At 42.5% G+C, this 25,308-nt stretch overlaps 1 protein-coding gene across 1 annotated transcript in view; it reads right to left on the bottom strand.

Annotated features, from left to right (window-relative positions):
• Positions 1–13,469: 13,469 nt before the first annotated feature.
• The window catches only part of NT5E (5'-nucleotidase ecto), a 110,581-nt gene continuing 98,742 nt past the window's right edge, over positions 13,470–25,308 (bottom strand). Inside the window, exons 8-9 of the mRNA XM_077289784.1 lie at positions 17,313–17,513; positions 13,470–13,707 (exon numbers count right to left, since the gene is read on the bottom strand). Coding sequence (XP_077145899.1) covers positions 13,523–13,707; positions 17,313–17,513 — 386 coding nt within the window. The 3' untranslated portion in view covers positions 13,470–13,522. The remainder of the gene's footprint in view (positions 13,708–17,312; positions 17,514–25,308) is intronic.

A 25,308-nucleotide genomic window follows, 5' to 3' on the forward strand; every position in this document is an offset into this window, starting at 1 on the left:
TCTTGGAGAGGCTGGGAGCAAGGTAATCACAAGGAATCTGAAGAGCACTGAATACATTGATAGCAGGCAAGGAACTGAGTATCCAGGTGAGTTAAATAGGAAACAAACCAAGGATAACGAACCAGCTGATGCAGCCAACCTGCAGAAAGACAACATTACACAGTACCGCTTGTGACCACTAGAGGGAGCCTAAAAATAGAGTTCACAACAGTACCCCCCCCTTGAGGAGGGGTCACCGAACCCTCATCAAGACCCCCAGGGTGATCAGGATGAGCCGCGTGGAAGGCACGAACCAAATCGGCCGCATGAACATCAGAGGCGACAACCCAGGAATTATCCTCCTGACCATAGCCCTTCCACTTCACCAAATACTGAAGCCTCCGTCTAGAGATACGAGAATCCAAAATCTTCACCACGTACTCCAATTCACCCTCGACCAGCACCAGAGCAGGAGGCTCAACAGAAGGAACCACAGGTACCACATACCTCCGCAACAAAGACCTATGGAACACATTATGAATGGCAAACGATGCTGGGAGATCCAAACGAAAAGACACCGGGTTAACGATTTCCAAGATCTTATAAGGACCGATGAAGCGAGGCTTGAATTTAGGAGAGGAGACCTTCATAGGAACATACCGAGAAGACAGCCACACCAAATCCCCAACACGAAGTCGGGGACCCACACCGCGGCGGCGGTTGGCAAAGTGCTGAGCCTTCTCCTGTGACAACCTCAAATTGTCCACCACATGGTTCCAAATCTGCTGCAACCTATCCACCACAGAATCCACCCCAGGACAGTCAGAAGACTCAACCTGACCCGAGGAAAAACGAGGATGGAAACCAGAATTGCAGAAAAAAGGCGAAACCAAAGTAGCAGAACTAGCCCGATTATTAAGGGCAAACTCGGCCAATGGCAAAAAAGTCACCCAATCATCCTGATCAGCAGAAACAAAACATCTCAAATAAGTTTCCAACATCTGATTAGTTCGCTCGGTTTGGCCATTAGTCTGAGGATGGAAGGCCGACGAAAAAGATAAATCAATGCCCATCTTAGCACAAAAAGTCCGCCAAAACCTGGACACAAACTGGGATCCTCTATCAGACACTATTTTCAGGAATGCCGTGCAAGCGAACCACATTCTGAAAATATAGAGGAACCAAATCGGAGGAGGAAGGCAACTTAGGCAAGGGCACCAAATGGACCATCTTGGAAAAACGATCACACACCACCCAGATGACAGACATTTTCTGAGATACTGGAAGATCCGAAATAAAATCCATGGAAATGTGCGTCCAAGGCCTTTTCGGGACAGGCAAAGGCAAAAGTAAACCGCTGGCACGAGAACAGCAAGGCTTAGCCCGAGCACAAATCCCACAAGACTGCACAAAGGAACGCACATCCCGCGACAAGGAAGGCCACCAGAAGGACCTAGCCACCAAATCTCTGGTACCAAAAATCCCAGGATGACCCACCAACACCGAAGAATGAACCTCGGAAATAACTCTGCTGGTCCATCTATCCGGGACAAACAGTCTCTCTGGTGGACAACGGTCAGGTCTATCCACCTGAAATTTCTGCAGCACTCGTCGCAAATCTGGGGAAATGGCAGACAAAATCACTCCCTCTCTGAGAATACCAGCCGGCTCAGAAACTCCCGGAGAGTCAGGCACAAAACTCCTAGAAAGTGCATCAGCCTTCACATTCTTCGAACCAGGCAGGTATGAGACCACAAAGTTGAAACGGGAGAAAAACAGTGACCAACGAGCCTGTCTAGGATTCAGGCGCTTGGCAGATTCGAGGTAAATCAGGTTTTTGTGATCAGTCAAGACCACCACACGATGTTTAGCTCCTTTGAGCCAATGTCGCCACTCCTCAAATGCCCACTTCATAGCCAACAACTCCCGATTACCAACATCATAATTCCGCTCGGCAGGCGAAAACTTTCTTGAAAAGAAAGCACATGGCTTCATCACAGAGCCATCAGAGCTTCTCTGCGACAAAACAGCCCCTGCTCCAATCTCAGAAGCATCAACCTCGACCTGGAAGGGGAGAGAGACATCTGGTTGACATAAGACTGGAGCTGAAGAAAACCGGTGCTTCAGTTCCCGAAAGGCCTCCACGGCCGCAGGAGACCAATTAGTCACATCAGAACCCTTCTTGGTCAAATCCGTCAAAGGTTTAACCACGCTAGAAAAATTAGCGATGAAACGACGGTAAAAATTAGCAAAACCCAAGAACTTCTGAAGACTCTTAACAGACGTAGGCTGAGTCCAGTCATGAATAGCCTGGACCTTGACTGGGTCCATCTCCACAGTAGAAGGAGAAAAAATAAAACCCAAAAAGGAGACCTTCTGTACTCCGAAGAGGCATTTTGAGCCCTTCACAAATAAAGCATTAGCACGCAGGACCTGAAACACCATCCTGACCTGCTTCACATGGGACTCCCAATCATCAGAAAAGACCAAAATGTCATCCAGATAAACAATCATAAATTTATCCAGATATTCTCGGAAGATGTCATGCATGAAGGACTGAAACACAGAAGGAGCATTAGAGAGTCCAAAAGGCATCACTAAGTACTCAAAATGGCCTTCGGGCGTATTAAATGCTGTTTTCCATTCATCTCCCTGCTTAATGCGCACAAGGTTATACGCACCACGGAGATCTATCTTAGTGAACCAACTGGCACCCTTAATCCGAGCAAACAAATCAGACAATAGTGGCAAAGGATACTGAAATTTGACTGTGATTTTATTCAGAAGACGATAATCTATACAAGGTCTCAAAGAACCGTCCTTCTTGGCCACAAAAAAAATCCTGCACCAAGAGGGGAAGAGGATGGGCGAATATGTCCCTTCTCCAAAGACTCCTTTATATAACTCCGCATCGCGGCATGCTCTGGTATAGACAAATTAAAAAGTCGTCCCTTAGGGATTTTACTACCAGGAATTAAATTTATAGCACAGTCACAATCCCTATGAGGTGGCAGGGCACTGGACCTGGGCTCATCAAATACATCCTGGTAGTCAGACAAAAACTCAGGGACCTCAGAAGGAGTGGAAGAAGCAATAGACACCAACGGAGTATCGCCATGAATTCCCTGACAACCCCAACTTGACACAGACATAGCTTTCCAATCTAAAACTGGATTATGAGCCTGCAGCCATGGCAGACCCAAAACGACAACATCATGCAAATTATGCAGAACAAGAAAGCGAATCACCTCCTGATGTACGGGAGTCATGCACATGGTCATTTGCGTCCAATACTGAGGCTTATTCTCAGCCAATGGCGTAGCATCAATTCCCCTCAGAGGAATAGGAAATTCCAAAGGCTCCAGGACAAAACCACAGCGCCTGGCAAACGACAAATCCATCAGATTCAGGGCAGCACCCGAATCCACAAAAGCCATAACCGGGTAGGACGACAAAGAACAAATCAAAGTAACAGACAAAATAAATTTAGGCTGTATCGTACCAATGGTAACAGGTTTAGCGATTTTTTTTAAACGTTTAGAGCATGCTGAGATAACATGAGTAGAATCACCACAGTAAAAGCACAACCCATTTTGACGTCTATGACTTTGTCGCTCAATTCTGGTCAGAGTTCGGTCACATTGCATAGACTCAGGTCTCTGTTCAGAAAATACCGCCAAAGGATGAGCAGATTTGCGCTCCCGCAAACGCCGATCAACCTGAATGGCTAAAGCCATAGAATCACTCAGACTTGTAGGGGTGGGAAACCCCACCATAACATTCTTAATGGCCTCAGAAAGACCTCTGAAATTTGCAGCCAGGGCACACTCATTCCATTGAGTAAGCACCGACCATTTCCGAAATTTTTGACAATACACCTCTGCTTCATCCAGACCTTGAGAGATAGCCAGCAACACTTTTTCTGCCTGATTCTCAAGATTAGGTTCCTCATTAAGCAGTCCAAGAGCCAGAAAAAATGCATCTACATTAAGCAATGCAGGATCTCCTGGCGCCAGAGAGAAGGCCCAATCTTGAGGGTCGCCGCGCAACAAGGAGATAACAATTTTAACTTGCTGAGCGGAATCACCAGAGGAACGAGGTCTCAGAGATAGAAATAACTTACAATTATTCTTAAAATTCTGAAACCTAGATCTATCTCCAGAAAACAACTCAGGAATGGGTATCTTTGGTTCTGACATAGGGCTATGATTAACAAAATCCTGAATACTTTGCACCCGTGCAGTAAGATGATCCACACTAGAAGTCAGAGTCTGAATATTCATGTCTGCAGCTGAGCTCAAAACCACCCAGAGTTCAAGGGGATGAAAGAAGCTAAACAGACTGCAGCAAAGGAAAAGCGGGAGGAAAAAAAAAATGTACTCAGGTCTTCTTTTTATCCCACTTCTGCGATGCATTAAACACTTTTTTGGCCTGCTATACTGTTATGATCCTTAGTGGTTGAGGATCACGAATTACTCCAGCTAAGTAACAAACATAGGACAAGCTCTAGGGAGGTGGCAAACTGGACTGACCGCAAATCTGAACCTATCCAAACACACTAGAAGTAGCCGGTGAACGTGCCTAAAAAATCCTAGACGTCTCGAGCCAGCCTGAGGAACTAACTACCCCTAGAGAGAAAGAAAGACCTCTCTTGCCTCCAGAGAAATAATCCCCAAAGATATAGAAGCCTGTTGTGAAATTGGATTCTGGGCTCCCCCGGTGGCCACTGGTGGAATTGAACTTGTGTGCATCATCCTCTCTGTTCACCTGTTCCCATCAGGATGTGGGAGTCTCTATATAACCTTGCTCCTCTGTCAGTTTCATGCCGGTCAACAATGTAATCAGAAGCCTTTCTTTGCATGTTCCTGCTACTAGACAACTCCCAGCTAAGTTGGACTTTCGTCCTTGTTTGTTTTTGCATTTTGTTCCAGTTCACAGCTGCTGTTTCGTTACTGTGTCTGGAAAGCTCTTGTGATCTGAAATTGCCACTCTGGTGTTATGAGTTAATACTAGAGTCTTAAAGTAATTTCTGGATGGTGTTTTGATAGGGTTTTCAGCTGACCATGAAAGTGCCCTTTCTGTCTTCCTGCTATCTAGTAAGCGGACCTCGATTTTGCTAAACCTATTTTCATACTACGTTTGTCATTTCATCTAAAAACACCGCCAATATATGTGGGGGCCTCTGTCTGCCTTTTGGGGAAATTTCTCTAGAGGTGAGCCAGGACTGTATTTTCCTCTGCTAGGATTAGTTAGTCCTCCGGCTGGCGCTGGGCGTCTAGGGATAAAACGTAGGCACGCTACCCGGCCACTGTTAATTGTGCGGCAGGTTTAGTTCATGGTCAGTTTAGATTCCATCTTCCAAGAGCTAGTTCTTATATATGCTGGGCTATGTTCTCTCGCCATTGAGAATCATGACAGTTTGACCGGCCCAAAAGGGTTAAATTATTGGCTGAGAAAGGAGAGAAAAAAGAAGTCTGCTGAAAATTTTTTTTTTTTTTTTTTTTTTTCTCTAGTTCTGAGTGTGCTCATAATTGAATCACTTGCTAGTCTGCCTATACTGCAGCCTTCCTCTCTTTCTCTCCTTCTAATCCTTGAATGGCTCTGTGTTCACCTGTTTGAAATGGATCTTCAGAGTGTAGCTACAGGTTTGAATAATCTCGCCACGAAGGTACAAAATTTGCAAGATTTTGTTGTTCATGCACCTATGTCTGAACCTAGAATTCCTTTGCCTGAATTTTTTTCAGGGAATAGATCTTGCTTTCAAAATTTTAAAAATAATTGCAAATTGTTTTTGTCCCTGAAGTCTCGCTCTGCCGGAGATCCTGCACAGCAGGTCAGGATTGTAATTTCCTTGCTCCGGGGCGACCCTCAGGATTGGGCTTTTGCATTGGCTCCAGGGGATCCTGCGTTGCTCAATGTGGATGCGTTTTTTCTGGCCTTGGGGTTGCTTTATGAGGAACCTCATTTAGAGCTTCAGGCGGAAAAAGCTTTGATGTCCCTATCTCAGGGGCAAGATGAAGCTGAAATATACTGCCAAAAATTCCGTAAATGGTCTGTGCTTACTCAGTGGAATGAGTGCGCCCTGGTGGCGATTTTCAGAGAAGGTCTCTCTGATGCCATTAAGGATGTTATGGTGGGGTTCCCTGTGCCTGCGGGTCTGAATGAGTCCATGACAATGGCTATTCAGATCGATAGGCGTCTGCGGGAGCGCAAACCTGTGCATCATTTGGCGGTGTCTACTGAGAAGACGCCAGAAAATATGCAATGTGATAGAATTCTGTCCAGAAGCGAGCGGCAGAATTTTAGACGAAAAAATGGGTTGTGCTTCTATTGTGGTGATTCAACTCATGTTATATCAGCATGCTCTAAGCGTACTAAGAAGCTTGACAAGTCTGTTTCAATTAGCACTTTACAGTCTAAGTTTATTCTATCTGTGACCCTGATTTGTTCTTTATCATCTATTACCGCGGACGCCTATGTCGACTCTGGCGCCGCTTTGAGTCTTATGGATTGGTCCTTTGCCAAACGCTGTGGGTATGATTTGGAGCCTTTGGAAGCTCCTATACCTCTGAAGGGGATTGACTCCACCCCATTGGCTAGTAATAAACCACAATACTGGACACAAGTAACTATGCGTATTAATCCGGATCACCAGGAGATTATTCGCTTTCTGGTGCTGTATAATCTACATGATGTTTTGGTGCTAGGTTTGCCATGGCTGCAATCTCATAACCCAGTCCTCGACTGGAAAGCTATGTCTGTGTTAAGCTGGGGATGTAAAGGGACTCATGGGGACATACCTTTGGTTTCCATTTCATCATCTATTCCCTCTGAGATTCCTGAATTCTTGTCTGACTATCGTGACGTTTTTGAAGAACCCAAGTTTGGTTCACTACCTCCGCACCGGGAGTGCGATTGTGCCATAGATTTGATCCCGGGTAGTAAATACCCTAAGGGTCGTTTATTTAATCTGTCTGTGCCTGAACACGCTGCTATGCGAGAATATATAAAGGAGTCCTTGGAAAAGGGACATATTCGTCCTTCGTCATCTCCCTTAGGAGCCGGTTTTTTCTTTGTGTCTAAGAAAGATGGCTCTTTGAGGCCGTGTATTGATTATCGGCTTTTGAATAAAATCACGGTTAAATATAAATATCCGTTACCACTGCTGACTGATTTGTTTGCTCGTATAAAGGGGGCCAAGTGGTTCTCTAAGATTGATCTCCGTGGGGCGTATAATTTGGTGTGAATCAAGCAGGGGGATGAGTGGAAAACCGCATTTAATACGCCCGAGGGCCACTTTGAGTATTTGGTGATGCCTTTTGGTCTTTCAAATGCCCCTTCAGTCTTCCAGTCCTTTATGCATGACATTTTCCGCGATTATTTGGATAAATTTATGATTGTGTATCTGGATGATATTCTGATTTTTTCGGATGACTGGGACTCTCATGTCCAGCAAGTCAGAAGGGTTTTTCTGGTTTTGCGGTCTAATTCCTTGTGTGTGAAGGGTTCTAAGTGCGTTTTTGGGGTTCAAAAGATTTCCTTCTTGGGATACATTTTTTCCCCCTCTTCCATCGAGATGGATCCTGTCAAGGTTCAGGCTATTTGTGATTGGACGCAACCCTCTTCTCTTAAGAGTCTTCAGAAATTTTTGGGCTTTGCTAACTTTTATCGTCGATTTATTGCTGGTTTTTCTGATGTTGTTAAACCATTGAGTGATTTGACTAAAAAGGGTGCTGATGTTGCTGATTGGTCCCCTGATGCTGTGGAGGCCTTTCGGGAGCTTAAGCGCCGCTTTTCTTCCGCCCCTGTGTTGCGTCAGCCTGATGTTGCTCTTCCTTTTCAGGTTGAGGTCGACGCTTCTGAAATCGGAGCTGGGGCGGTGTTGTCGCAGAGAAGTTCCGACTGCCCCGTGATGAGACCTTGTGCTTTTTTTTCCCGTAAATTTTCGCCCGCCGAGCGGAATTATGATATTGGGAATCGGGAGCTTTTGGCCATGAAGTGGGCTTTTGAGGAGTGGCGTCACTGGCTTGAGGGGGCCAGACATCAGGTGGTGGTATTGACTGACCACAAAAATTTAATTTACCTTGAGTCTGCCAGGCGCCTGAATCCTAGACAGGCGCGCTGGTCGTTGTTTTTCTCTCGGTTTAATTTTGTGGTGTCATACCTACCGGGTTCTAAGAATGTTAAGGCGGATGCCCTTTCTAGGAGTTTTGAGCCTGACTCCCCTGGTAATTCTGAGCCCACAGGTATCCTTAAGGATGGAGTGATATTGTCTGCCGTTTCTCCAGACCTGCGGCGGGCCTTGCAGGAGTTTCAGGCGGATAGACCGGATCGTTGCCCACCTGGTAGACTGTTTGTTCCTGATGATTGGACCAGTAGAGTCATCTCTGAGGTTCATTCTTCTGCGTTGGCAGGTCATCCTGGAATCTTTGGTACCAGGGATTTGGTGGCAAGGTCCTTCTGGTGGCCTTCCCTGTCACGAGATGTGCGAGGCTTTGTGCAGTCTTGTGACGTTTGTGCTCGGGCCAAGCCTTGTTGTTCTCGGGCTAGTGGATTGTTGTTGCCCTTGCCTATTCCGAAGAGGCCTTGGACGCACATCTCGATGGCTTTTATTTCGGATCTGCCTGTTTCTCAGAAGATGTCTGTCATCTGGGTGGTGTGTGACCGTTTCTCTAAGATGGTCCATTTGGTTCCCTTGCCTAAGTTGCCTTCTTCTTCCGAGTTGGTTCCTCTGTTTTTTCAAAATGTTGTTCGTTTGCATGGTATTCCGGAGAATATCGTTTCTGACAGAGGGACCCAATTCGTGTCTAGATTTTGGCGGGCATTCTGTGCTAGGATGGGCATAGATTTGTCTTTTTCGTCTGCTTTCCATCCTCAGACTAATGGCCAGACCGAGCGGACTAATCAGACCTTGGAGACATATTTGAGGTGTTTTGTGTCTGCGGATCAGGATGATTGGGTTGCTTTTTTGCCATTGGCGGAGTTCGCCCTCAATAATCGGGCCAGCTCTGCCACCTTGGTGTCCCCGTTTTTCTGTAATTCGGGGTTTCATCCTCGATTTTCCTCCGGTCAGGTGGAATCTTCGGATTGTCCTGGAGTGGATGCTGTGGTGGAGAGGTTGCATCAGATTTGGGGGCAGGTAGTGGACAATTTGAAGTTGTCCCAGGAGAAGACTCAGCTTTTTGCCAACCGCCGTCGTCGTGTTGGTCCTCGGCTTTGTGTTGGGGACTTGGTGTGGTTGTCTTCTCGTTTTGTCCCTATGAGGGTTTCTTCTCCTAAGTTTAAGCCTCGGTTCATCGGCCCGTACAAGATATTGGAGATTCTTAACCCTGTCTTTTTCTATTCATAATGTTTTTCATCGGTCATTATTGCGCAGGTATGAGGTACCGGTTGTGCCTTCCGTTGAGCCTCCTGCTCCGGTGTTGGTTGAGGGTGAGTTGGAGTACGTTGTGGAAAAGATCTTAGACTCCCGTGTTTCCAGACGGAAACTCCAGTATCTGGTCAAATGGAAGGGATACGGTCAGGAGGATAATTCTTGGGTGACTGCCTCTGATGTTCATGCCTCCGATCTTGTCCGTGCCTTTCATAGGGCTCATCCTGATCGCCCTGGTGGTTCTGGTGAGGGTTCGGTGCCCCCTCCTTGAGGGGGGATACTGTTGTGAAATTGGATTCTGGGCTCCCCCGGTGGCCACTGGTGGAATTGAACTTGTGTGCATCATCCTCTCTGTTCACCTGTTCCCATCAGGATGTGGGAGTCTCTATATAACCTTGCTCCTCTGCCAGTTTCATGCCGGTCAACAATGTAATCAGAAGCCTTTCTTTGCATGTTCCTGCTACTAGACAACTCCCAGCTAAGTTGGACTTTCGTCCTTGTTTGTTTTTGCATTTTGTTCCAGTTCACAGCTGCTGTTTCGTTACTGTGTCTGGAAAGCTCTTGTGATCTGAAATTGCCACTCTGGTGTTATGAGTTAATACTAGAGTCTTAAAGTAATTTCTGGATGGTGTTTTGATAGGGTTTTCAGCTGACCATGAAAGTGCCCTTTCTGTCTTCCTGCTATCTAGTAAGCGGACCTCGATTTTGCTAAACCTATTTTCATACTACGTTTGTCATTTCATCTAAAAACACCGCCAATATATGTGGGGGCCTCTGTCTGCCTTTTGGGGAAATTTCTCTAGAGGTGAGCCAGGACTGTATTTTCCTCTGCTAGGATTAGTTAGTCCTCCGGCTGGCGCTGGGCGTCTAGGGATAAAACGTAGGCACGCTACCCGGCCACTGTTAATTGTGCGGCAGGTTTAGTTCATGGTCAGTTTAGATTCCATCTTCCAAGAGCTAGTTCTTATATATGCTGGGCTATGTTCTCTCGCCATTGAGAATCATGACAGAAGCCCCCAACAAATAATAACGGTGAGGTAAGAGGAAGGCACATACACAGGGGTGAAAACAGATTCAGCAAATGAGGCCCACTAACACTAGACAGCAGAAAATAGTAAGGGGTCTGTGCGGTCAGTAAAAAACCCTAACAAAATATCCACACTGAGATTTCAAGAACCCCCGCACCAACTAACGGTGTGGGGGGAGAAACTCAGTCCCCTAGAGCAACCAGCAAGCGAGGAGATCACATCTTAGCAAGCTGGACAAGAAACATGATGAATGCTGATAATCAAAAAATGAACGGACAAAAACTTAGCTTGTCTTGGAGAGGCTGGGAGCAAGGTAATCACAAGGAATCTGAAGAGCACTGAATACATTGATAGCAGGCAAGGAACTGAGTATCCAGGTGAGCTAAATAGGAAACCAACCAAGGATAACGAACCAGCTGATGCTGCCAACCTGCAGAAAGACAACACTACACAGTACCGCTTGTGACCACAGGGAGCCTAAAAATAGAGTTCACAACATGGGTGTATGGGTGGATGACAAACTCGCAAGTGTCAGGCAGCTGCTGCAAAGGCAAATAAAATTATGGGATGCATTAAAAGCGTTAAAAGAGGCATAGATGCTCATGAGGAGAACATAATTTTGCCTCTATACAAGTCACTAGTGCGACCACACTTAGAATACTGTGTACAGTTCTGGCTCCGGTGTACAGTATAAGAAAGACATAGCTGAACTAGAGCGGGTGCAGAGAAGAGCGACCAAGGTTATTAGAGCACTGGGAGGCCTGCAATACTAAGACAGGTTATTATACTTGGGGTTATTTAGTTTGGAAAAACGAAGGCTTAGGGGTGATCTTATTATAATGTATAAATATATAAGGGGACAGTACAAAGGCCTTTCTGATGATCTTTTTACTCTCAGACCTGAGATAGTGACAAGGGGGCATCCTCTACGTCAGGAGGAAAGAAGGTTTAATCAATCACAGATGCAAATTCTTTACTGTAAGAGCAGTGAGACTATGGAACTCTGCCATATGATGTTGTAATGAGTGATTCACTACTAAAATTTAAGAAAGGACTGGATGCCTTTCTTGAAAAGTGTAATGCTACAGGTTCTATACACTAGATTCCCTGATAGGACGTTGATCCAGGGAACTAGTCTGATTGCCGTATGTGGAGTCGGGAAGGATTTTTTTTCCCGAATGTGGAGCTTAGTATTTGCCGCATGGTGTTTTTTTTTGCCCTCCTCTGGATCAACATGTTAGGCTGTTGCCTAACTCGTACCAAGTTATCAATGGTGGCGGGACTGTAGTATGAGGAACCTAAATGCTTTAGGTCAATTGTACCTGATAAACTCTGGAAACACTTGTAATTCCCGGGATATGGGCTAAATCCATTGGCCTTTACATGTTTAAGGTTTATGACGAAGGGCACCAGGAATGAATCTTTGGAAGCATTTTGTTGCGGGGTCTCCATTTAATTTAGAATAGGTTGGTTCCTGATATCCTTAAGATAAGTGTCCTAACCGGTCAGTGAAGCATTTGTTTGAACTTTTAACCTGTATAAAAGACACCTGTTCTAACACTTAATTAATCACACTCCAACTTCTCCACCATAGCTAAGACAAAAGAGCTGGTTAAGGACACCAGGGACAAATTTGTAGACCTTGCTCAGCTGGGATGGACTGCAGAACAATAGGAAGCAGCTTGTTGAGAAGGCACCAATTATTTGAAAATGGAAGAAACACAAAATGACTGTCAATCTTCCTTGGTCTGGGGTTCCATGCAAGATCTTGCATCGTGGCATAAGGATGATATTTCCAGCAGTATTATGTCAGAATATCCACTGAACACATCCTTCCAACACATGAAGGGAAGGGCAGAGCTTCCAGGCATTTGACCTATTTACATTATATTACAGGTTTCAGTTAGTATAACAAGGTGGTGGCCATTTTAATTTCATAGCGATTGCTTCCGTAGATAAAGGAAGTGTGATTTACTTAATTACAGGTATTTTGAAATGTATTTAGAATTATATTTCCTTTAAGATCTACTTTTAGCAATGAAAACTTGCCTTTTCTGAAGTTAAACATTTTGTTGCTCTTTACCTAAACACTAATTGAAAATTGACTGTTAATGTAACTCCAACCTACATTTTTGTTATCCAGTCTAGCCTATAGTCATGACACAAATTTTGTTTTTCAAAAGATTTGCTGCCTCAGTGTTTAATCTTTTAGTTAGATATTTCTATGATTACTAAAGTAAAATTCTAAACATTTCACAAGTTTTTTTTTTTACTTTTTATTGTTAACTAAGTCAAGTTTCTGAAAGACTTCAAAATTTAAACTTGTGACTCCTTATTTTTCAAGAATTTAGCAATTTTCCCTAACATACTGGATCTCAGCTTCTGGTCCAAATCCTGATGACAGCCCATTCTGGTCTAATCAGTGCTTGGAGTTTATCACAATTTCTGTGTTTTTGCTCATCCACCGCTTTTTGAAGATTGACCACAGGTTGTCCATGGGATTGAGATCAGGGAATTTCTTGTCTATGGGTCCAAAATTGAAATGTTTTGTTCACCTAGGTACTTAACTTATCACTTTGCTTTGACATGGTGCTACATCATGATAGAAAAATTATTGTTCATAATCAAATTTCCCCTAGATTGTTGCAATGATGCTGAATCGTCGATAGAAGTTTGTCTTGGAGCATGTTTGCATACCATTTTTTATTCAATACAGTGTTCTTAGGCAGAATTGTTTTGGGGCCAATGGAAACCACACATGAATGGTTTTAGGATGAAATTCAGTGTAAATATTTTTTTTTATATTAAGTTAATTTTCATGAAAGAAATTACTGTAACTTTTCGCAATTCATCTGCCACCATAAAAACTGAAGCAGCAAACTTTGTGAAACCGAGCACGAACTTCTTGCGGAAGTCCGTTGCAATGTTCGGCGTTTCGGGGTTTGAGAGAGAGAAAATTTTCAAGCATGCCGCAAAACCAGGAAGATAAAAACATGTGAAATTTCTAGATGCTACAGTTATAAAAAAGAGGTATGGCATGATTTGCATAGTTTATATTCATTTTCTGCTAGAAAAAAAAAGATCAAAACTATATTTATATATTTATTTAGAATAAATCTTTGTTTCACATATTTGATGTTATTCAGAGTATTTTAAATATCAGCACAATTAAAGGCATCAAAGAGACCATGGATAAGTTCATTTCAATGACGACTGAAGAAGAATTGGGAGAATCTTCATCTGAAAATTGAATCCTCCCTTCCACTGCAGGGTAAATTCGTAACATTCTATGAATATAATTGCCAACCACTGCTACATCAAGATCACCTACAAAAAAAAGCAAACAAGAATAAAACAAAGTACAAGTGTAAAAATATAAAGAGCACTGCATGATTAATAATTTAAAACTGAATATTGAGTTACTAATGATATCCACTAATATCAGCAAAATGATCCAGCTACAATTTCCTGTAATATGCAACAAGCTAGATGACTTTACTGCTTGCCACATTTTCAGCCAACACACACAAAATGATCCTATCTTGAAGTCTTTAAATTTTTTCCAGATTGTGAGACATTTTTAAATTTGACAAGTGTTATTGAACCACAGTAGGTATTAAAAGGTTCAAAGACTCGTATCCCAGTTTTATCTGCTGGTAAGATGGTTTTGATCCTACTTAAGCAGTACTACAACCATTGTTCCATTAGGAACATATTCATAGAGTTCCAGAAAGTGACATTTATTTTTGAAGCCACTGATTGAGAACACTGATCACACACTTCTCCATACCACCAACCAGTTTATAAAACCTGGTGGGGCTTGATTACATAGACATAAGAGGTAAGTAGAGATGATTGAATCTTTTGAAATTTAAATTTGTTGGATTCATGTAATTAAAAAAAAAAATGTGATTAGCAATTAATTGCTTGACCGCAAATTACAATAGTATAAAGCCTCCAATTTTCTATAAAACACATGTGTAACATTCTAAGGTCTAGAAGTGTACCCAATTCCTTTTTAACTCTTGAACACAAACATAGCCTTAGTAATGTTAATGTGATCGTACCATAGAAATATGGCAGTAACCAACAGTCAATTTTTCATGCTTTTTAAGATAAAAAACAGTCCAAAAATTATCCTTATTATTAATTTTTTTTATGAGACAGACTGTTCTTTGCAGAACACTAACTCAAACTGATGGTGTCACTATCAGAGGAAAACATCCTGCAGTTACTGAGATAAGTGATGTGCCATATATTTCATAATGCCTTCCACTTCCTCCCCACTAGTATGCTTGCCAGAAGCAAAAGAAGCTAATTTGGTAGTACTACTGCATGGACGGCTAAAACCAGTGGTGCAGGTGCAGCTGTTAGCGGCTATCACAATCTTAGTTATGGTATGTTTTTTGTTTATACTACCCATTGCCATTTTTTCTTTTACCATACATTTTGTACAATATTTTGATACTCTTTTCAACTCCAATTATTTAACCCTTGCCATAAAGGACATAACAAGACATGCTAGGTAGGTACACATAAAGAAAAGCAAAATGTGGCAGCGCATATACTATACGTGTCATGTAAACAGTTGCCAATGGACTAGAAACAGATGTGCAAAAACAGACATGCACAAAATATATACATTTTAAAATATTTTTATGGCTATTTTTTTTTTTAACAAATTCAACCCTCTTGCAAAAATGACATAAGAAATGCTAGCCAGGCACATGATCAAAAAGCCAGCACCTGCAAGAGTGTGCAATATTTCTTTGGGTGTACAGATGTAAGGTTTGAATAGTAAAAAAGATGTGCAATAAAATTTCTCTTGGCACACTCACATTCTGTGAGGTAGACTGTCACGTTTAAATGTTTGGGTTTTTTAATTTTTTTTATCATATTCTTTCAAAGATATGTATATCTACTATATAATTGTCTAAGGGTACTTCCATCTGTCTGTCCTTCTGTCTGTGTGTCGCGGTTATTCGTTCGCTGATTGGTCTCGCCAGCTGCCTGTCATGGCTGTCGCGACCAATCAGCGACGCGCACAGTCCGGAAAAAAATGGCCGCTCCTTACTCCCCGCACTCACTGCCTGGCGCCCGCATACACCCCTCCGGTCACCGCTCACAGAGGGTTAATGCCGGCGGTAACGGACCGTGTTATGCCACGGGTAACGCACTCCGTTACCGCCTCTATTAACCCTGTGTGTCCCCAACTTTGTACTATTGACGCTGCCTATGCGGCATCAATAGTACAAAATGTAATGTTAAAAATAATAAATAAAAAAAAAACCTGCTATACTCACCCTCTGTAGTCCTCTGAGCCGCTCGCGCAACCCGCCATCTTCCGTTGCAGGTTGCGGTGGCAAAGATGGTATGGCAGAAGGACCTGCCATCATCACAAGTCCTGCGCGCCTGCGCGGAAAGGACCGGACGTGACGTCATGGTCATGTGACCGCGACGTCATCACAGGTCCTGCGCTCAGACCAACCCTGGGACCGGAAGCTGCCATGGACTACAAGGGGTCCTCGGAAAGGTGAGTATATGTTTATTTTTTATTTTTTAACCTGTAACAAACGTGGCTGGCCAATATACTACGTGGCTCTGTGCTGTATACTACTTCACTGTGCAATATACTACGTGGCTCTGTGCTGTATACTACGTCACTGGGCAATATACTACGTCGCTGGGCAATATACTACGTCACTGGGCAATATACTATGTGACTTGGAAATATACTACGTGCCTGGACAATATACTACGTGGCTGGGCAATATACTACGTGGCTGGGCAATATACTACGTGGCTGGGCAATATACTACGTGACTGGGCAATATACTACGTGGCTGGGCAATATACTACGTGGACATGCATATTCTAGAATACCCGATGCGTTAGAATGGGGCCACCATCTGGTATGTGTATATATATAAGTGTATATATATATATATATATATATATATATATATATATTTCTGCCTTCACAAATAGGATTGCATAAGAAAGCAAGCACTTTTTGAAGTTGAAGAAATCTTTACAAATCAGGCTAGCTTTACAGTAATAAAGTTCTCTCCACCAAACACTCTGTTTCTGTTAGAATCGTCGAAAACGGTTTGCTGAAGAGAACTCCAATAGATCCCCAACTGAGCCATCTACTTGAATGAAGTGATAGATGTCTGCAGCCTATGATTCTGATATAAAGACCTTAAAAGAATAATAATCTTAGTCGAAATTATCTGTATCAGCTTAAAAAAAAAATCAAGTCTTTTTTCAGAGCAGGACAAAAAAAGTGTGCTATTTTTACAAACTAAGTCCTCCTTCACACGTCTGTATAAAACCGGTACTGGAAAAAACAGTTTAATCAGTGTTTTGGATCAATGTGTTGTCAGTGTTTTTCAAGTATGGCAAAAGAAATTACAGTGTTTCTCCTATACTTTGCAATGTTAAAACACGTACAGCACACTGACACCATCCATGTGCTGTACGGGTTTGACACGGACCCATAGACTTGTATTGGCTCTTGTCATATGTGTTGCTGGTAAAAAATGGACATGTCTCCTTGTGGTCTACATGGACACATTATCTGTGTAAAAACATGGTGATGTGCACAGCAGCATAGGTTATAATAGATACGTGTGGCATCTGTAACAAAAACTGGATACCACACGTTCTGGAAACACAGACATGTGAAGGAGGCCTAACCTGGAATTTCTGGGTGGATTTTGACAAAACTCCCGATGTAGAGCTGAGCAGTAAAGAGCTGTTTTCATATGAGCCTAGCCTTATTATGACTGCAATTATAAATACTCTACAGTTCATAGTGAATGCAGATAATGTCTTCATATCAGAGGTATGGGTATAGACCTACATCACTTAGAATCCAAATGGTTTATTATGGTTTTCCAATGCGTCAATGAAAATTCTGCACAACTTACCACTATCATGTTTCAAGGTCTCATTTTTCAGCATACTAAAACCATCTCCCCCATCAGCAAGGAAAGCCGGAAGAACAACTTTGTACACTTCATCCGTTTCCACTGGAATATATTTTGGTACCCGACATTTGGTGCACAGAACTTGTAATGTGACAACTCTTTCTCCAGATTTTTTATTTAAATTATAAACCACTTTAATTCCTGAAACAGAAAAGGAAGGAATACATACGTGAACTATTTTTGAAGTATTTACAAGATAAAGTTACATTTGTTTCCCCCAAATAATCTTCCATTATCTTCAGCTAGTATGACATTTACAGTTTATGCACAAGCAGCAGATTTGGTGCCACTGTCTTATTCAATTAAATTGGATTAGGAGAAATCCATGAACATGTTACATCCCCATTCAGACGTATGCCGTAGCCTTTCAGTTTAGACATTTTTTTATATAAATGTTATGAGTGTGAACTGACCCTTAGGCCGGGATCACACTTTTGAGAAACTCTCACAAGTCTCGGGTCTCAATACCCAGCACTGCCGCTGGCACTTGGACCGGAGCACTCAGCTGCATAGAAATACATACAGCCGCACACTCTGGTCCTGAGTGCTGGCGGCAGTGCTGGGTATTGAGACGCAAGACTCGTGCAAGTTTCTCAAAAGTGTGATCCCGGCCTTAAACATCATATACCTTGAGTTTTACTTCAGGTATACATTTCTATATAGAGTAATCTAGTGCCAGAACAACATGTGCAATAAAACAGCGGAGATGAGTAAAATGTAACAATAACTTCCGCCATGTGTTTTTGTCATTTGAGTATCTCTACAGAGATCAATTACGGTACTTATCTGAAAGAAAATGCATTCTTCAAAATACAGAATAAGTAACAGAGGTTTGTCAGGTGCCAAGATACACATAGTTTTATTATGCACTGTTTTAGGTTTCTTAATGTTCCATTCTTTGTTTTTTTAAACTTTCACGCATTTTTTCATAAAATACAATAGCTGATAGCTAGTACATCGCTCTGACTATTAAATGGGTTGTCTCGTCTCAGAAGAAAAGTCTGCGGTCGCTATATGTGACTACAGATTGCTGAACTGTGATTGTGCGATAGCGCGTATTTTCAAAATGTTGTTATATTCCCAGTGCGAATAGGTAGTCTACAGTATATGCCATTTGCAAATCTGAATTAAACTAGTCAGCACAAGACTTCAAGTGTGCACATCGCATACAGGCAGTCATGGGGCTGTCCACTCATACGGGGAATGCAGGGAAGTAGTCAGTGTGTGCATTCCCTTCAGAGACCAGATGACCCCTGTAGGCAAAGCCAGTGAATCATTTATTAAAACTACACATTCAGCAATATACATCTGGACAATCCCACATTGTATACTTCTAGTATTGTGCAAAAATTTTAGGCATAGTAACAAAACCAGGAAACATATTGGTCAAACAATAGGGAAATTAGCACTAAATAGTGCAAAAAAAACCCAAACCAAAAAGCAGCACCAACTACATGTCAAATGCCAAAAGAGGAGACTAAAGGAGTATATGGGTTTAAAACAGTAATGTTTTATTAACAATACTTCAAACAATGTGCATACCAAAATCCAAAAGTCAGTAAAGTGCATAGGGATAGCATAAAGAGGACACCCCCCGATGTAGGTAGCCGGTTAAGTCAATACATTTAATGGCAGAGAGCTGCTGTTACTGAAGCCAATAGATAGGTAGCTAGTTAAATCAATACATATAATGGCAAAGAGCTGCTGTTACTAAAGTCTTTGTACTAATGAATAAATGTCACCACAGCCCATTGGCATATAGAGCAGCCCTTACCAGTAAAAAAAAAAACAGGTGACGAACACTGGGTTGGATCCAGGAAAAAGCCCCCAGGTCCTGTTCTTTTGCCTGCATACCTGCATTCATCCTGCCCTCAAAAACCTTGTCAATGAAAAGCTTTCTTAAATAAAGGACTTAGGTTTTTATGACATGGTAAACGGAGTGTTGCTGCTTTTTTCTCTATTATGGATTGTTACACGTGTGTTTTTCTAAGCAAGCACTCTGCATCACCATGATTTCACCCAGCAAAGTGTCGCTAACACAGAGCCCACCTACTCCACCAGTAAGTAGACTGTTTCTTAGTGCCATTCTATTTTTTCCCTTTTTGGTCTACCAATAATTACGGTGCAATTGCAACCCAGTGTCCACCGTTCATAAAACTGCTGCTAGTGTGACTAAAGACAGAAAAAACTAGCAAACGTTCCTCCTTAAACACACCGAGTTAAGTCCACTCAGTGTGAATGGAACTCAGAAAACCAAACCCAGATAACACTCCGAGATGCATAGAGAGGAGTACCAACTCAGCTAACCACCGAGATGAACAGGGACAGTAAGTACCAGCTCAGCTAACCACCGAGGGGTACAGGGAAAATAAGTAACAGCTCAGCTAACCACCGAGGGGTACAGGGAAGGTAAGTACCAGCTCTGCTAACTACCGAGGGGTACAGGGAAGGTAAGTACCAGCTCAGCTAACCACCGAGGGGTACAGAGAAAGTAAGTACCAGGTCAGTTAACCACCGAGAGATACAGGGAAAGTAGAAAGTGTGCAATACCCTGTTTAAACCACTGCAAAAGAACACGTGAGTTGAACTTGCTCTGTGGTGCAATATCCTGTAAACCCCACAGGGATATATAGCATACACATGGGATGGAAACAGATAGCAAATACTCAGTCAGCAAGAACACGCAGCAAACCTTCTCTCTGGAGGAGCCGGAATTCTAATGGCTTGATGTCAGCCCTGAACGCAAACAGACAATCTCCTCCGGAGGTGCCGGAATTCTAATGGCACAGGGCCAGACCTGAACACATGCTGACACAGAACATTGATGTCCCACTGGTAGCTGATACGGTGCTAAACACACCAAACGCACAGACAGAGCGATCGCGTATCCATCCATACATACACCAAACACAAGTGACGATAGCATGCCTGCGTGCTTTGCTGAAAGCCCTTTATTCGCCAGGCTCCACCCCAAACACTCACGCCCAGCCGGACGGGGCATTGCCCATGGGCGAATCGGGAGCGGCCACATCACAGACATGCTCAGTAAGGTGATTTCTGGACTTAGCCTCCAGGAGTGGGGCTGCTGCAGTGCACCACTGTTTACTATAGACTTTAGCTGGAGAGCCAGCAGTAACCACACATATAACAGGAGCTTGAGCAAGATGCTTGGACTAACATCTGCACTAAGCAGCAGACCCAGCAGCTGGACCTGAATGGGAGACCAGAGCAACAAACAGTGCCTGAGATACATCCTGCACAGAAGGGAAATCCTGGCCTCTAACAGTAAGAAGGCTTTAAAAAATAGAGGTGTTGATAGTTTATTTTTATTGATTAACAAAATGTAAAGTGTGTAGAAAACAGAAATGTAATCAATATTTGTGACCACCCCTTGCCTTTAAAACAGCATCAAAGCATCAGTCCTTACATACAGTTTTTTAAAACACTGATGGGTTGTTGTTTCAAACATATTAGGGACTTAACCACTAATCTTCTGTGGATTTATTCTTGCACAGATGAACATGTCTCTTCATGTAATCCAAGACAGACTTGATTTTGAGATCAGGGCTTTGTGGCCATATCAACACTTCCATGAGTTTTTGTTCTTCTTTATTTTGAAGATAGTTCTCATTGACATTGGCTGTACTTTGATGTTATTGTACTGTTGCAGAGTAAGTTTAGTGACGCGGGCTCTGTGGACGTCCGGGTCCTCCTGGCGGCGCATGCGCCGACCCCACTTTTGGCTCCTTCCTATCGGCGCTTACCACTGTATATAAACCCCCCCGGTTCAGATAGTGCACCTCCCCCTGACAAAGGATTTAATCCGAAACGCGCTTTGGGGTGCGCTGTACTTGGACCGGCAGTCCTTAAAGGTACATACCTCCCTTTTATTGCTCTTTAATTTTTAGTTGCTTTTCACTTGCTGTGATCAGCATTTATATTTCACTATTCTTCCCTATCTTATCCCCTACCAATTGTACAGTTATATATTTTTTGCACAATATTGTGATTTTTATTACCATCATTATCCCCTACACATTGAATTGCTATATATTTTTTGCACAACATTGTGTTTTTTATCACCATTGATATTGTTTGATTTCATTATTTGGTCATCTTTTGGCACTTGATATATATTTACATTTATCTTTTTTGCATTCCCCTTAATCAGCAATCAATAGGTACAATGTATATATAATGAATGTATATTGTGGTTATCGGATATATATATTTTTCCTTGAGATGTACATACATGTTCCCAGATAATTTTATATACATATGTACATTTTTTTGGCCCGCTGCTTCTTTTCTTATATATTAATATATATTTTTTGTAACTATTCTTGATATCAATTTTCATAATACCCCCAAGTATGGGCGCATTTTTCTATAGTGCTACTGTTTACCATTCATATTTAAATAAAGGTAATTTTGTTGAATTTATTAAATTGTATTTGTATCTTTTTTGAGATTCTAGGTTTGGAATGTGTTTTCTTGGTGTTTCAAATATTCCGAATGGTTATTCTTTCATCTAGCAACTATATCCTTCTTTTATTGATATATCATTTTATTATCTTTTTTATTTGTTTAAAAATTTGGGGGTATAGGTTTTGCTACGTTCTTTCTAAATCTGCAATTGGCAAGCAGCTTGGTGTGATGAAATCAACTGTGGGAGCAATAATGAGAAAATAGAAGACATACAAGACCACTGATAATCTCCCTCGATCTGGGGCTCTACACAAGATCTCACCCCGTGGGGTCAAAATGATCACAAGAACGGTGAGCAAAAATCTCAGAACCACACATGGGGACCTATTTAATGACCTGCACAGAGCTGGTGCCACCATAACAAAGGCTGCCATCAGTAACACACTACGCCACCAGGGACTCAGATCCTGCAGTGCCAGATGTGTCCCCCTGCTTAAGCCGGTACATGTCCGGGCCCATCTCAAGTTTGCTAGAGAGCATTTGGATTATCCAGAAGAATATTGGGAGAATGTCATATGGTCTGATGAAACCAAAATAGCACTCCTTAGTAGAAACAAAACTCGTCGTGTTTGGAGGAGATAGAATGCTGAGTTGCATCCAAATCACACCATACCTACTATGAAGCATGGGGGTGGCAACATCATGCTTTGGGGCTGTTTCTTTGCAAAGAGACCAGGACGACTGATCTGGGTACATGAAAGAATGAATGGGGCCATGTATCGTGAGATTTTGAGTGCAAACCTCCTTCCATCAGCAATGGCATTGAAGATGAAATGTTGGTGGATCTTTCAGCATGATAATGATCCCAAGCACACCACCAGGGCAATGAAGGAGTGGCTTTGTAAGAAGCATATGAAGGTCCTGGCGTGGCCTAGCCAGTCTCCAGATCTCAACCCCATAAAAAAACCTTTGGAGGGAGTTGAAAGTCCGTGTTGTCCAGTGACAGGCCAAAACATCACTGCTCTAGAGGAGATCTGCATGGAGGAATGGGCCAACATACCACCAACAGTATGTGCCAACCTTGTGAAGACTTACATTTCCACCATGATTTGCAAAATAAATCTTGCCAAATCAGACAAGGTGATTTTCTGGATTTGTTTTCTCACTTTGACTGTCATAGTTGTGGTCTACCTATGATGTCAGTTACAGGCCTCTCTCATCTTTTTAAGTGGGAGAACTTGCACAATTGGTGGCTAACTAAATACTTTTTTTTTGCACTGTATGTGACTACAGATTGCTGAAATGTGATAACGCATATTGTCACAATTTCCTTGTATTCCCAGTGTGGATGGGTACTCTATTTGCGATTTGCCGGAGAAAATCTGAATGAGACTAGTCAGTACATGGTTTCAAGTATGCAAATCGCATACAGGTGGTCATGGGGCTATCCACTCATACGGGAAATGCTGGGGAATAATCAGTGTGTGCATTCCCTTCTGAGACCTAAACCGTTTTTTATTTTTTCATTCCTCATTTGCTTTGTGGAGATGTTAGCTTGTAAACTTTACTTGCTGATTTACACTAAAATCAAGGGAGTGTTAGCTGAAATTCTTCATTGAGGGAATTTAATATTTCCGCCTGCATGACATTGACCAATCATAAGCAGGAGGTGTCATGCAGGGTGAAAAAAGCCACTCCAAGGCTTTTGATCCACATGTGCCTTTCCATCTCATGGAGGCTTACATACCAGGTGCCTGAACATCTTTACTGTTACCTCTTGTTGGTACCATTTCTGTGCAGGAACATTGGGATTATTAGTATCGTCATTTATATTACTCATCACTATTATTTTTCATTTCCTGCTTTACTCCCCCAGTGCTGATTCTGGCAATCAGGGTTCTCAATTCTGGCCCATTCATAGTGTTGGGCTACTTTGTACCACATGGGCTTTGCTTTACCTGGGTCATTTTGTCATCTTTAGGGACGCCCACTGCTGACCTTTTGGTAGCATTTTTCCTCCATGTCTGGCCTTATGGATTAGATACTGTTGTCTGGGGTTTTTCTTAATCATGCTTATATATAATGACTACTGATTTTGTTATTATCCTTTCCCTCCCTCCTTTTTTTGTCTGCTGCACTGCTGTTAGCACTTTGTGGCAATGCATATTATGGCAAATATCATTGGTATACTAGGCTCACTGCTTACTTATTAATCATTAAGGATACAGGGATGTGGCCACTTCATTTTTAAATGCTTTTATTTATATGTTTTCATGCTTTTCGTGTTAATAAAATTGTGTTTTTTTACTTCATGACATAGGTGTCCGCAATTAATATGCAATGGCCTTTTCTTCTTTTCTTTGCATAGTCTATTGTCACCTTTTGCATTTTGCAGCACCCTTAGGCTATGTGCACACGCTGTAGATTTTGCTGCGGATCCGCAGCAGATTGGCCGCTGCGGATTCGCAGCAGTTTTCCATGAGTTTACAGTACCATGTAAACCTATGGAAAACAAAATCTGCAGTGCACATGCTGTGGAAAAAACATGCGGAAACGTAGCGGTTTATATTCCGCAGCATGTCAATTCTTTGTTCAGATTCTGCAGCGGTTTACACCTGCTCCATAATAGGATTCCACAGGTGTAAAACCGCAGGTATAATCCGCACAAAAACCCGGGGAAAAAACGTGGTAAATCCGCGGCAATTCCGCAGTGCGGTTTTCCTGCGGATTTACCAAAATCAGTGTGGAAAAATCCGCACACCATTCCGCAGCGTGTGCACATACCCTTATAACCTGTTTATGCCTAGTTTGTACCTAGTAGTGCACCCTATTTTGGTTTTGGTATGGGTGAAAAAAGAAAACGCCTCCAAAGAATGCCAAAACCTGGTTTTTCTGTGTGATATGGTAAGACGTATGTCTAACTAGGTCACACCACACAGATCAGTGATTACTGTGCAGGGGGAGGAAAGCAGAGCTGTGTGCCTCTTTTCCAGGTATAGGGAATAACATTCCTTTACCTGGAATTGATGCACAGTGGGGTATATGACCAGTGCTGATACCGCCCTAAAGCTCTTATATCACCAAAGGTCAGTGTGCTGCACAAAGTCCAGGTATTGGTGATAATGCGTCAGTACCTGGAAATTATGCGGAACAAGTGATAAGCGGCAAGCACTGTTCACACACTATTCTCATCTCACAGCGCTGTCATGTTGTGAGATGAAAGGCATAGTGTGCTTTAGTGCCTGTCAAATACACTGTACTGTATAACTTCCTGGTAAAGGGGCTTTATTCCTCAATACCCGGGATAGTGCGATTTTGGTTTGTAATGATACACTGCTCTGCTCTCATCATTCTACACAGTAATCACCAGCAATTAGAACTGTGTGAACTGCCACCTGCATATCAGTCTCACCATATCACAGAAAAAAAGGCTGATTCTGACATTCTCTGGGGGCATTTTCTTTTTTCTTCTGCATGTTGCCTCATGCTTTTGATTGGTCAATATCAT

Source organism: Ranitomeya variabilis, chromosome 2, assembly GCF_051348905.1.
Source record: "Ranitomeya variabilis isolate aRanVar5 chromosome 2, aRanVar5.hap1, whole genome shotgun sequence".
In the NCBI taxonomy this organism is placed as follows: domain Eukaryota; kingdom Metazoa; phylum Chordata; class Amphibia; order Anura; family Dendrobatidae; genus Ranitomeya; species Ranitomeya variabilis.